Source organism: Felis catus, chromosome A2 (assembly GCF_018350175.1).
Source record: "Felis catus isolate Fca126 chromosome A2, F.catus_Fca126_mat1.0, whole genome shotgun sequence".
Classification (NCBI taxonomy): Eukaryota; Metazoa; Chordata; class Mammalia; order Carnivora; family Felidae; genus Felis; species Felis catus.
The window spans coordinates 11,565,298-11,579,047 of record NC_058369.1 but is presented as its reverse complement, the minus strand read 5'-3'; the positions used below and the strand labels follow the sequence as shown (position 1 = coordinate 11,579,047).

Sequence of the window (13,750 nt, the reverse complement as noted above, 5' to 3'; positions counted from 1 at the left end):
TCGGGTTACAGCGCAGCGCCCCGGCCGCGCTCGGGTTACCGCCCCCCGCGCGCACTCACCTCGCGGGTCTCGGCCTCGGCCTCGGCCTCTCGATCCGGGATCCAGATCCGCCCGCACCGCAACCTCGGTTCTGACCGCGCCGTCCGGCGGCCGGGCCCTTTTAACCCCGCCCGGCCGCGCCGCGAGGCCCGCCCCCGGCCCGCCCCCGGTCTCGCCAGCCTCTGGGCGGGGACCGAGGCTAGGCCCCCAGAGACGGAGAGAACCAGAGACAGAGTCGTGGATGCGTGGAGAGCGACGGAAAGGGAAAGACGCAGAGCCGGGGATGGAGAGACCGACAGGTGGAGAGATGGAGAAGAAGACGCAGACAGAGACAGCGAAAGAGACATTGGAGACACAAAGACTTGAACACCCAGCATCCCCAAACCACCACACTCCCTGCCCCTCTGCCCATGCCTGGCTCCACTTAGTGCCCAGATCCCCCCTCAGGCCCGCTCCTTAACACCCTCCTCTTGCACCAGCACCCCCAAAGCCCACACGTCAGGACCTGCTCCCACGCTTGGACAGGGGTCCCTAAGCCAGCAACCCTGACGCCCCACGCGGCCCCAGGAATCCTCAGGCGCCATCGGCCCTGGGGAGCCAGCCGTTCTGCTCCCTCTGGATTCAACCCACCCTCCTGGGGCTCTACTGGCAGCTGCAGCCTCTTCCTCCAGGAAGACCTCCAGCCTCAACAAGCCGCACCAGACTCTGGTCCTGCTCCTCTCACCCCCACCCACCCACCGTCAGCCAACTCGACCATCCCACTAAGATGTTGTCCTTGGCCAGTTTATCTGCTCCAGATAGATCCAGACAGGGTCAGTCCCGCCCCGGATTTGGAAGAGATACCTGTGTCTGGGTCAGTGGGTGGGTGGGTGACTGATCTGGGCAAGTGGGCAGACAGATGGGAGGAATCACAGCTGGCCGTTGGCTCTCCACTGCCTCCACAGGGCCAAAAGGCATTGTGCATACTGGACACCCAGGTAATATCTGTCAAAGAAAAAATTTAAAAAAGCCACAGGAGATTAGAGAGATCAAAGCCTCCGACCTTAATTGCAGGCTCATCTGGGGAAACTAAGGCAGATGCTGGCAGCTGGAGGAGAGGCACGACTGGCTGGGTTCAGGCAGGAGCCAGGCCAGACACTGAGAAGCCTGAAGCTGTAAGGAGACATCGCCCTCCTCTCAGTGAGTTCCAAAGCTAAAACCACAGCGAACCATAAGGAAACTGAAGAAAGGGCAAGGAAGTTCAGACTGTTTTCCCCAGGATGACCATTCCAAAGCCTTTCGATCTGTCAGAAATAAATTCTTGATCCTGTTACAGACAACGGGGGATCCCCTCCTGGCTTTGGGGGCCAACCAGGTGGGAAGTCTGGTCATGGGGCTGGTTGGCCTGGGGGATGGGAGCCAGGGGGTGGAGCAGGCCCGGAGCTGTGCTGGACTCTCAGAGGACAGGGCCAGGGGTCACAGCCACAGTCAAAGCCACATAACACTATGGGCAGAGATGGACTCTGGAGGCAGAGGGTTCGGGTGGCTTTATCGGTTACTCACTGTGTACCCACCTCAGAAGACTGCTGTAATGTTTTAGGGTAACAGTTGTCACCCAAGGCAATCCTGTCCCTCAAGAGACAATCTGACAATGTCTGAAGACACTTTGGCCATCACAGCTGGATGCTGGGGTACCACTGGCCTCTAGTGGGTAGAGGCCAGGAATGCTGATAAACACCTTACAATGCGCACACAGGATGGCCCCTCGCCAAAGAGAATGATCTTGGGGCACCTAGGTGGCTCAGTCGGGTGAGCATCTGACTCTCAATCTCAGCTCAGGTATTGGCCTCAGGATTGTGAGTTCAAGCCCCGCGTCAGACTCCGCACTGGGTATGAAGCCTATTTAAAAACAGAGAGAGGGGTGCCTGGGTGGCGCAATCGGTTAAGCGTCCGACTTCAGCCAGGTCACGATCTCGCGGTCCGTGAGTTCGAGCCCCGCATCAGGCTCTGGGCTGATGGCTCGGAGCCTGGAGCCTGTTTCCGATTCTGTGTCTCCCTCTCTCTCTGCCCGTCCCCCGTTCATGCTCTGTCTCTCTCTGTCCCAAAAATAAATAAACGTTGAAAAAAAAATTTTTTTAAAAACAGAGAGAGAGACAGACAGACAGAATGATCCAGCCCTAATGTCAATAGTGGTGAGGTTGAGAAACCCTGCTTCAAGGTGTAGGGAGCACTTCTGAATTCTAGCACACAGTAAGTGCTAGGTAAGTGCTGACTGCCGTTATTAGCCACCATGGAGTTTCCAGCCTTCTTCCTCACCAGCAAATCCTGACCACCAATTCCATGTTCAGCATGCCCTAGTTCAGAGAAAGCTGTGGCTTCCCTGCCCGATCCACAAGCAACCTTCAATCAGGCAAGTCCTGCTTTAGCTGGCTTTGACTCCCCCCGAGACCAGGGTCTCCTTGAGGGTGAGTCCCCAGGATCAGCTGGTGCCGGGCTGGGTGGCGCTTGGAATACATCCGTGTAGCGGGTCGGACCTGCTGTTTTTTGTTCTTTGTTTTTTAATGTTTATTCATTTTTGAGAGACACATAGAGACAGAGCGTGAATGGGGGAAGGGCAGAGAGAGAGGGAGACACAGAATCCGAAGCAGGCTCCAGGCTCCAAGCTGTCAGCACAGAGCCTGACGCGGGGCTCGAACTCACCAACTGTGAGATCGTGACCTGAGCCGAAGTCAGACACCCAATCGACTGAGCCACCCAGGCGCCCCCGGACCTGCTGTTGAAAGATGCAAGTGTGGTTCTAGGGGCTGGGAATATGGCAGAGAATAAAAACAGCCCAAATCCTTGTCGTTGTGGATCTGAAGCTGAAGTGGAGAAAACAGAAAATAAAGAAAACATATCCAGCAGGAAATTTTTACCAGGGAAGGCATGTAACAGGTTTTTGCAACGGGGCCGAGAGGGCTGCTGCTATTTGACCTGGGTGTCAGGTGGCCGGCTGAAACCTGAAAAACAAGGATAAATGTTGAGTCACGTTGTGCCCCTCAAATTTGTCTTTGTCAATTCTACCTTCATAAAGCTGGGGAAGAAAAGAATGAACGAGTGAGTGAATCAATACATGAATTTTCACAAGTCTGAACCACACGGAAGATACTCTGGCTCATTCCCAAAGTCTGATACAAGTGTCCAAAGCATGATACAAAGTATCTTAGTAATTTTAGATAGCACATGGAGAAGTTGGGTCTATTCATTTTCTATTTGATATATTTATGTTAAATGAGAGATTTGTTTTGACTCGTAGAAGAAGAAAAAAATAGACTCACCCTGGACATCAAATCTACAGCCTTGTGGATATAATGATCATTGTACACATTTTGCTTTAGAATAAATAAGGCTTAGGGGCCCCTGGCCAGCTCAGTCAGAAGAGCATGCGGCTCTTGATCTTGAGGCGGTGAGTTCGAGCCCCACATGGGGTGTAGAGATTATGTAAATAAATAAAAAACTTAAAGAAAAAAGAAAAAAGGCTCGAAAGCAAGACCACTGAAAGAAAAGTATTAAGTAATAAAAAAAAAAGAAAAGAAAAGTAATAGGTAGATGGAACAAAAGTGGTGTCATATGATTGAGTGACAAATTTCAACATCAGAAGCCATCTGTCTGGTGGATTAAGACAAAAATGGAAGATTCCTAAATGCAACTTTGGGAAATACTAGCACACCAATCTCTCCTAAATCTCAGAAAACCAGACACAGAGGGCTCGAAACTTGAAAACTTGAAGGAGGGAATTTTAAAGCCAGTGTAAGAGGCCCCCTTATCCCGGCAGGTGGTAAACTTGGCTGAAGTCTTTAACCCTCTTCGGTTCAGTAGTGTTCTCTCATTAGGCGCTGGGCCCTCTGTAAGGGTGAGAGGGGGCGGTGTTTCTAAGTGAAGAAGAGACAATACAAAGAATTGAAGCTTTGCTGCTTGGACGGAGGCAGAAGGGAAGGCTACGTGAAGGATGTGACATCTGAGCTGGGACTTCAGGGAGAGGTTGGATTTCAACAGGTGCAGGAGAGGGGGTGGGGCTTGGGCACAGAGAAACCCAAGGGTGTGGCTGGGCAGGTGGCTTTCTCTGGCCTTGGGATGTGAGAGGTGAGAAGGAGGGCAGGCATGGATGGGAAGGGCCTTGAAAGCCAGTCCAAGTGGCTGAGTGTTGATCTGGTGGGCAATGGGGAGCCATGGGTGGTGCCTGAGCGGGAGAAGAGCCCCCTTTAATGGGTTTGTTTTAAGGAACACTGGAGTTTATTGATTTGGGGGGCAATGTGGATTTTTTAAGGATGTGGGGAACGTCTGCATTGGTGACAGGCTGGATGTGAGGTTCCGGGCAACAGTGGAGGAGAGGAGGAGAGGAGAGGGTGTCAGCCCAGCTTCCCTGCCCTCAGAGAGATGGGGACAAGGAAGGAGAAGCAAGTTGAAGGGCCTGGGAATGAGGAGGCACTGACCACAGTAGGCTCCCTGGCCGTGTTACCCTGGGCAAGTCACGTGGCCACCGGAAGCCTCTATCCCTGTACAGATAAAATGAAGGAGATGACCACGAAATGAAGTGGTGTTTACAGGGTCCTCAGCCCCATGCCTGGCACAGAGCACGGGCTAGACAACTAACCGCACTTCGAGTTTGTGCTTTGATTTGGGCTATCCCAGCCCTTCTCAACTGAGGCAGATTGTCCCCCCCGCCCCCCACCGGGGACGTTTGGCAATGTCCAGAGATACTTTTTGTTGTCAGGCTGTGGAGGGGGAGGAGCTAGTGGGCAGAGGCCAGAGATGCTGCTAAAGGCACAGGACGGCCCCACCCCCCACCCCCAGGGAATGATCTGGCCCCAGATGTCAGCAGTGCTGAAGCTGAGAAATCCTGTCTGCCAAGGAGAGGCACCGGGAGGCAGGAGGCGGCTGAGCCCATCCTGAGAAGTGCACCTCTGACTGAGTCAGCTGTCTTGGGAAGACTTGGATGCCTGGGGGGGGGGAGGGGGCGGGTCAGTGAGGTCCCTCGGGAGGAGGTGGACAGAGAAGAGAATGGGGAGACAGAAGCACCAATCACAGCTACGTTTAGAGACAGGATAGGCAGAAGCACGGAGCTGCAGGAGATGAGCCACCTCTGGGAGGTTGAGGAAGCGTGGTGATAGGAACAATCCCCTTGGCCTGTGCCCAGAGGTCAAAGGGCCCAGGCCCTAGGAAGGGACAGGGCTCTGCGGTTCCCAGGCGCCAGAATCCTCAGCCTGGCAGCAATCAACAAACAGCAACCCAAGTGGGAGGAGAGGACACGGGGGCGGCGGCCAGATTAGGGAGACGGTACCAGAAAAGTGTGTGCAAGTGGACCAAGGAGGAACATGGAGGGAGTGAGGGGAAGGGAGTTTCCTGGGCATCCAGAAGCTCACGGCAGACTTCCGGGAAAGCAGCCGCTATGAAAAATCAGTCCGTGCCTCGAAAAGCTAAAAATGGAATTACCATATGAGCCAGAAACTCAGTTCCTTAAGTATGTAACCGAAAGAATCGAAAACAGGGACTCAATGTCCCTGCATGTTCACCCGTACACGCATGCCCACAAAGGTGGAAACAACCCAGCGTCCATCAACGGATGAGGGGCTGAGGAAATGGGGCCCGTCCGTGCGGGGGAGCATTACTCAGTCATAAAAAGGAATGAAGCCTTGAGACCTACTACACCACGGATGAAACTCCAAAACATCACAGTGATGTGATGGAGTGAAAGAAACCAGACACAAAAGGTCACACATTGGATGATTCCGTTTCTATGAAATTTCCAGAATCAGTAAATCCATAGAGATGGTGAGTACATTAGGGATGGCCGGGGTGGGGGGGGGGGCGGGCTGTGAGGAGTGAGGCCGTATCCAAGGAGAATGAGTACAGGGTCTCCTCTTGGGGCGATGGAAAATTTTTGCCACTGGGCAAAAGTGATGTTTGAGCAATATTTGTGAATGTGCCAATGCCACCCAATTATATACTTTAAGATGGTTAACTTTATATTACGTGAATTTCACCCCAATAAAATAAGAGAGAGTTCCAGCAGGAAACAGAACACTCAAATGGGGTAATTTGGAAAGAGAGTAACAAAAGTACTATTTCAAAAAGACAGCTCAGCCAGGAACCTTTACCACCCCAGAGGTGCGGGGGCTATCGGGCAAAAGCAGTTGCTGGAACCTGGACTTGATACGGCTATGTGCAGAGAGAGGACTACCTGGCAGGAGTTGTTGGTTGAGGGACACAGCCAGCCTGCGTGGACCACACAGGAGAGGAGATCAGATATTAATACCCGGACCTCAGTCTCCTCCCTCCCTCCAATGCCTGCTGTGGCTCCCTATTGGCGGAACCCAACCAGAAGCCATAAGGCAAGGGTTGAGTGATTCATACAAGCCAGCCTCCCAGGATACAAAATAGGGGGCAGAAGGGTGGAGACAAGGCAAAAGGTAATTCAGAGACTTGAAACAAAGACCAGAGCAGTTCCAGGGTGTGGGGTGAATGGTGGAGCAAACAACTCCTTCCAATTCATCACTCACCACACTCTTGCTCACTGCCACTTGAACCATTTTGCCAAACCCGTCAAGGTTATCTTTCCCCTCAAAGGCTTTGCTTGCTGCACATGCTTGGAATTTCCCTCTGCTTGGAATTCTATTCCCTCTCACCTGCTCAGCTAACTCCTACTTATCTTTCAGGTGTCAGCTCAAAGTCCATTTTCTCTGAGGGCTTCCCTAACTTCTGGGTTCAGTTTAAGCCCACACTGGATGCAGCCACAGCCCCTGGGAGTCCTCAGTCACAATCAAATCACTCTTGGAATGGTTCCTTTAGCTGTGAGCTCTAGGCAGGTAGACAGGGTCTTTCAAATTTCCTCCCTTTTCCCCAGCCCCAGGGGACACATAGCACCTACTCATTCAACAAACACCAAGTACCCAGGGAGGACCAGGCGTTGTTTTACAATGCACATCCCTGCTTTCTGGAGATTAAAGAAAGCATAACCAGAAATACAGAAGCAAAAAGGTTATTCTATGTGACATGTGCTATGGAGGAAAATCCAGCAAGGTAAGGAGATGAGGAAGGCCTTTCTGAGGTGCTATTTGAGCAGAGACGGGAAGGGAGAGAAGGGTTTCACTGGAGGTGGAGTGTTCCAGGCAGAGGGCACAACTTGTGCAAAGATCCTGAGGCTCACTGTGCCTGAAGAAACAGCCAAGAGCCCAGTGAGGCTGGAGCAGAGACAGCAAGGGCGAGAGTGGGAGCAGACGAGGGCTGGGAGGTGGCAGGACAGATCGTGCTGGACCTGATGGGCCACTGGGAGGACTTCGGGTTTTCCTCCAGGAAAGGTGGTGCCGCGCAGGGCTCTGAGCCCAGCAGGATGCTGACTTAGGCGGCCCTCCCTACTTGAGATTTCCAACCGGCTCCCTCTGGCTGCAATATAACGCTCCGACCAAAGGGGGCGCGAGAGCGGCAGGAGGAGCCCGGAGGAGGGGGGGGTGGGGGGGGGGGGAAGGGAAGTAGCCTGTGGCTCTGGCCGGGCACAGCCGCCCTGGAGGGACTGAGTGGCAAAGGTTGTGTAAACGTGGGTGATTATTTCTCCTCCCTCCCTCAAATGCCCGAAAGCTGTTTCCTCTGCTGGAATGCCCTTTCCTGCCAGACCAAATCCTATTTATCCCTCAAAACCCAGTCGCAATAGCCCCCTCTTCCAGGAGCCTTTCTATGCCCCCTTCCCAAGCTTCCCAAGGGAGTCCAGCGTTGGACTTTGGGGGCTCGTTAAATCCCTTAAAATCATGTGCAAAAGCATGAGTTCGTCTTTTCAGGAGACACCTGGAGCCATAGCTTTTACCAGATTTTGAGGGGGAAAGGGAGGTTAAGAACTTTGTTTTTACAAATTGGAATCCCAGAGAGAGGCAGTAACTTGCCCAAAGTCACACAGCCTAATGGGAACAGAGTCAGGATTTAAATTTTTTTTTTAATATTTATTTACTTTTGAGAGAGAGGGAGAGAACGTGAGCCGGTGAGGGGCAGAGAGAGGGAGACACAGAATCTGAAGTAGGCTCCAGGCTCTGAGCTGTCAGCACAAAGCCTGACTCAGGGCTCGAACCCAAGAACCGTGAGATCACGACCTGAGTAAAGTTGGGCGCTTAACCGACTGAACCACCCAGGTGCCCCATAGAGTCAGGATTTTTTTAACTCCTGTGGCCCATTTGGGGAGCTTCCCAGGACTTGGATGCTGAACATAAACAGGTATTCATCCTCGTGATCCAGTGTAGGAGGAAAGAAAATTTCTTTCTAATAAGAAACCCAATGGTCAATAGGTTGGCTGACACTTACTGAACACCTGAATGCTATGTGCCAGGCGCTGATCTCAGCCCTGGGGACGCAGCACTGAGTAAGAGAGGCTTCTGCCCTCCTGGAGTTTCCATCCCGGGGTGGGGGGGTGGGGGAGGCAACAATAAATCAACAAATGAATAAGATAATATCAGGTAAGGATCATGGTGAATGGAATGAGCTCACAAGGAGGGACTGGGAATCTAGTTTAAAGAGGGTGGTTAGGGCTAGGCTTCTAGGAGGAAGTGGTGTTTGTGTGATCCCTGACTGATAGGAAGACGAATTGGAGCATTGTAAGCGAAGTGAGCCGCAAGTGCAAAGGCCCTGGGGCTGAATGAGGGTAGCATCCTCCAGGAGCCAGAGGCCAGTGGGCTGCAGCAAGGAACTCACTGGGAAAGGAGGTCAGAGGGGTTAGTAGAAGCCAGATCCTGAAAGTCCTAGTGTATGCACCACGGAAATGAGAAAGAAGGGAGAAGCGTGCCCCATAACAGAGGGACCACTTGGAGCCAATTCCTGGAAGCAAGGAAATGCCTGGCCCAGGCCTGCCTGGGGCACCGGAAGTCACCCTCCCCTCCCCCTGTGCTGGTGTGAACTGTAGAACAGACCGGAGGAGTGAGTGGGTTGGGGCCAAGGTGACTTCCACCAGGGAACCAGTTGTGGCTCATGACCACAGGTTTCCCCAGGCTGATTCAGCAAGATTCTGTGTGGTTGCAGTTCAGCCCCCCCAAAGAGCAAAGCAACAGAGCTGCAAGCTGCCTCCCACCCCAGAGGACCTCCCCAGGAATCTCTCCTCACTAGCTTTGAGAAGCGTTAAGCTTCAGGAAGCCTCTCAAAAATGCTTGCATCGCGGATCCAGTCACCAACTGCTGTGGGACTTTTGCCAAGTTACTTCACCCCTCCCCCGCCCCCGCCAAGCCTCATTAGATCACTTTTTTGTTGGTTTGATCCACCATAAATCAAAAGCATGATATAGGGTCCATCCTGTGCCTACATTACCACACTGATTCTCCACAATAAGGGAAGGACTTGGGTTATGATCATTGAGAGAGAGAGAGAGGCTCAGAGGAAGGAAGCAACTTGCCCAAGATGAGAGTTAAATCCAGATCTGTCAGATTCCAGAAACGAGGGACGATGCAGAGCCTGATCCTAGGATCCCCTTCTGGTGCCCAGAAGCAAAGTCTGGCACCCAGTGGTCACGAAGCAGACAGGGGTTATCAGGATGGTCCTTAGCCTCAGGATGGTGTGGGGCCACCTCTCCCACCTCTCAGTTTCCTTGGCTGCAAAATGGGGACTTAGAATTCTCCGCTTAGAATTCTCTCTTCACTGGCTTTGTGAGGCAACCGAGATATAAAGTGTTTGGTGGCCCCTCAAAAAGTTGGACGTAGAGTTACCCTATGACTCAGAAAGCCCACTCCTAGGCATAGACCCCAAATAATTGAAAACAGTACTCAGGGGGCACCTGGGTGGCTCAGTCGGTTCAGCATCCAACTCTTGATCGCGGCTCAGGGCATGATCTCACCCTTGGTGAGTTCGAGCCCCGCATCGGGCCCCACACTGACAATGAGGAGACTGCTTGGGATTCTTTCTCTCTCCCTCTTTCTCTGCCCCTCCCCCACCCCCACTCATGTTCTCTCTCTCTGTCTCTGTCTCTCAAAATAAATAAATAAAAAAGAAAACAGTATTCAAACGAGTACATGTACATGCCTTTGTAAGCACCGCTTACAAAGCCAAATGTGGAAACACCCCAAATGTCCATGAAATTATGAATGGGTAGACAAAATGCCATATATACACACAACGGGATGTTACTCAGCTGTAGAAAGGAACAAAACCCTGACACACTACGATGTGGACAAACTTCAAAAGCCTTATGCTGACTGAAGGAAGCCAGTCACCACGGGCCACACAGTGTATGATCCCATTTATGTGAAGGGAATTCTTAGAGACAAACAGCAGACTAGTGGTGGCCAGGGGCGGAGGGGAGGGGTGGGGGGCCGGGAGTGATTACTTAATCAGTACGGAGTTTCCGTCTGGGGTGATGGAAGTGTTCTGGAACTAGACAGAGGTGATGGTTGCACAACCCTGTAGAGGGACTGAATACCACTGAACTATCTACTCTCTTTAAAATGATTAATTTTATGTTCCATGAATTTCACCTCAACAGTCAGTAAATAGCCGATAAGTAAATGGTGGGCAGTGATTTTGCATATGGTTTTATATCACTGATTCCTGTGCTAAGGCCAGGAGGTCGACACACTATTGTTGTCATTTTACAGATGGAGAAATCAAGGCACGGAGAGGGGAGGTGCCCCACTCAGGGAGTGGGGAAGACTGAATTGGATAGGGGGTCTCCCTGACCCCAAGGAGGTTCTACTCCTCTGCCTGGGAGCCACAGGTGACAGGCACCCACGCTGAGTTTACCACCCTTGGGCGCAGGTGACTCAGTGAAAAGGCAGGCGGCACAACCAAGGATACTGGCCAGCTTGACCTGGTTCTTTTCCCCTGGCCCAGGAGAAACCAGCAAGGGAGGCGGAGGGCTATGAGGGCTATCCTTCATTCAGACAGAAAACCTGTTACTGTCACCTCTCTGTGCGGGAGTCACCAGTCTGTCACCGGTCCTGTGTGAATGCCCTAAGAAGACTCAGTCCTGGAGCCAGCACTCAAGAAGCTCCCAGTTCTAGAGAGTGCCAAGCTGGACACAGACACTCCCAACCTCTCAGTGTCAGGGCTGAGCCAGAGGAAGGAGCCCGGGGCTAGGAAAGCCAAGAGGAGAGAGCTGGAGGACAAAGGAAGGCCTCATGGTAACGGAGATATTGGAGCTAGGTTTTGAAGAATGTAGAGGAGTCCACCAGCTCAAATGAAAGAGATATAAGCCCTGGGGAGGAGAAATTGGTAATATCTGGCAAAGTTATATGTGCATTTCTCCACTTAGAGGAATATATCCCAACGATTCCCTTGCAAAACTAAGAAAAGGTGAATGAGCGGGGCTTTTCATAACAGCACGGCTTAAAATATCAGAAGACTGGAAATAGCCCATAAGTCCATCAAGAGGGAATGACTGAATAAACCAAGGCACGGCCACAGGATGGAGTCCTGTGCAGCTGTGAAAAGGAATGAGGAGTGTCCATATATACTGGCATGGAGAAATCTCCAGAAACAACAGTGTTAAGAGGGAAAACAGCTAGGGGTGTGTGTGTGTGTGTGTGTGTGTGTGTGTGTGTGTGTACACACTGGTGTTTTACAAATGGAACAACAGACCATGAAAAAATTATAAATGGTTACCTGAGGAGGGGGGAAAGAACATGATGGAAGGTCCACGAATAGAAGCTGGATGTTTTTCTTTATACCTTGTTCTGCAGATTTGACTTTAGAACCATGTAAATATCTTAAATAATACTAGGGGGCGCCTGGGTGGCTCAGTCGGTGGAGCGTCCGACTTCGGCTCAGGTCATGATCTCGCAGTTCATGAGTTCAGGCCCCGCGTCGGGCTCTGTGCTGACGGCTCAGAGCCTGGAGCCTGCTTCCGATTCTGTGTCTCCCCCTCTCTCTGCCCATCCCCTGCTCACACTCTGTGTCTCTCTGTCTCTAAATAATAAATAAATGTTTAAAATTTTTAATTAATTAATTAATTAATTAATTAACATTAGACTTAAGGGGTGCCTGAGCAGCTCAGTGGGTTAAGCATCTGACTCTTGAGCTCAGGTCATGATCTCACAATTTGTGAGATCAAGCCCCACATCAGGCTCTGCATTGTGGGTAGAGCCCGTTTGGGATTCTCTTTCCCTCTCTCTGCCCCTCCCCTGCTCACGTATGCTCTCTCTCTCAACATAAATAAATGAACTTTTTAAAAAAAAAAAAATTTTTTTTTAAATGGTTAAAATGATAACATTTCTATTATGTAGATTTTACCACAATAAAAAAAGCAATGTGGCATTACCTCATGTGTATGACCCAGTTGCTCTAATTGAATGTGTTGCAATACAGTGTTTCAGAGACATTTTTAAATTTTTTTTTCAACGTTTATTTATTTTTGGGACAGAGAGAGACAGAGCATGAACGGGGGAGGGGCAGAGAGAGAGGGAGACACAGAATCGGAAACAGGCTCCAGGCTCTGAGCCATCAGCCCAGAGCCCGACGCGGGGCTCGAACTCACGGACCGCGAGATCATGACCTGGCTGAAGTCGGACGCTCAACCGACTGCGCCACCCAGGCACCCCATTCAGAGACATTTTTAAATGGAAGGGTGCAATAGTGAGATAAATTGTTCAATAATCTAACAGATTAATAGTAATAATTACAACAATACGAATCCTGTTATTTGAGATACTTTCTAACTGCATAATCTTATCATGAGGTGTTGTTTTTATTGCTGTGGCTGTTTTAAATTAAAAATTTCCTCCCTCGGTTATCAGCACCTGGGTGGCTCAGTTGGTTAAGCATCAACTTCAGCTCAGGCCATGATCTCACCGTTTGTGAGTTCGAGCCCCTCAACGGGCTGGCTGCTGTCAGTACAGAGGCTGCTTCGGATCCTCTGTCCCCCTCTCTCTCTGTCCCACCCCTGCTCATGTGCACACAGGTACTCTCTCACTCTCTCTCTGAAAAATAAATGAAACATTAAGAAAAAAAAAAAAACTTTCTGCCCTCAAAAGAAAAATTCCCTAAGAATCAAAAGTTTCAGGTTAGTGGCACAAATGTACACAAACAATTTCAAGTGATACTACAGCACAGTAATTTGATAGCACACCCACAGTGGGATATGCCCACAGGACAAAAAAAACCAGAAAGAGAAGGTCTTAGACTGGTTTTCAAAAATCATATTGTTTCTGGAATTGTTGGTGTGTTATTCTAAGATTGATGTGTGTGATTGTGGAATGAAGCAAACTGAGAATTCGGATTTGCAGTATGGGGGAAAAAATACATGTATAAGATTGATCAGTTTAAGTAAGAGCCATGTAATTTGAATTGGAATTGGAGGTATCAACATAAATTCATGATGTATCTTATTTAAAAAGTGGTAGGGGGACTCCTGGGTGGCTCAGTTGGTTGAGTGTTCAACTTCAGCTCAGATCATGATCTCACGGTTCATGAGTTCGAGCCCCACATCAGGCTCCGTGCTGACAGTGCAGAGCCTGCTTGGGATTCTCTCTCTCTCTCTCTCTCTCTCTCTCTCTCTCTCTCTCTGTCCCTTCCCCACTCATGCTCTCTCACTCTCAAAATAAATAAAAATGTTTTAAAAAGACAATTTTAAAAAGTGGTAAGGGATTTCCTATTTTTGTCCAACAAAAAATCCTAGAAACAACTAGCCCAGCAGCCATGAGCACCCCCATCACCTTGACTGCAATCTCTAAATACCACTTTCCAATCAGAGGAACAAGACCTCTTTGGGAAAATGGTTGATTCCCAGGCCTGT

The 13,750-nt window shown here is 50.6% G+C and overlaps 1 protein-coding gene across 6 annotated transcripts in view; it reads right to left on the bottom strand.

Annotated features, from left to right (window-relative positions):
- The window catches only part of CYP4F22 (cytochrome P450 family 4 subfamily F member 22), a 50,295-nt gene that overhangs the window by 29,493 nt on the left and 7,052 nt on the right, over positions 1 to 13,750 (bottom strand). The window contains exons 2-4 of one of the 6 annotated variants that reach the window (XM_045047520.1): positions 2,934 to 3,017; positions 1,593 to 1,917; positions 883 to 1,023 (exon numbers count right to left, since the gene is read on the bottom strand). In XM_045047520.1, coding sequence (XP_044903455.1) covers positions 883 to 996 — 114 coding nt within the window. In that variant the 5' untranslated portion in view covers positions 997 to 1,023; positions 1,593 to 1,917; positions 2,934 to 3,017. The other 5 variants (XM_045047513.1, XM_045047515.1, XM_045047523.1 and 2 more) reach the window with 5 other exon arrangements.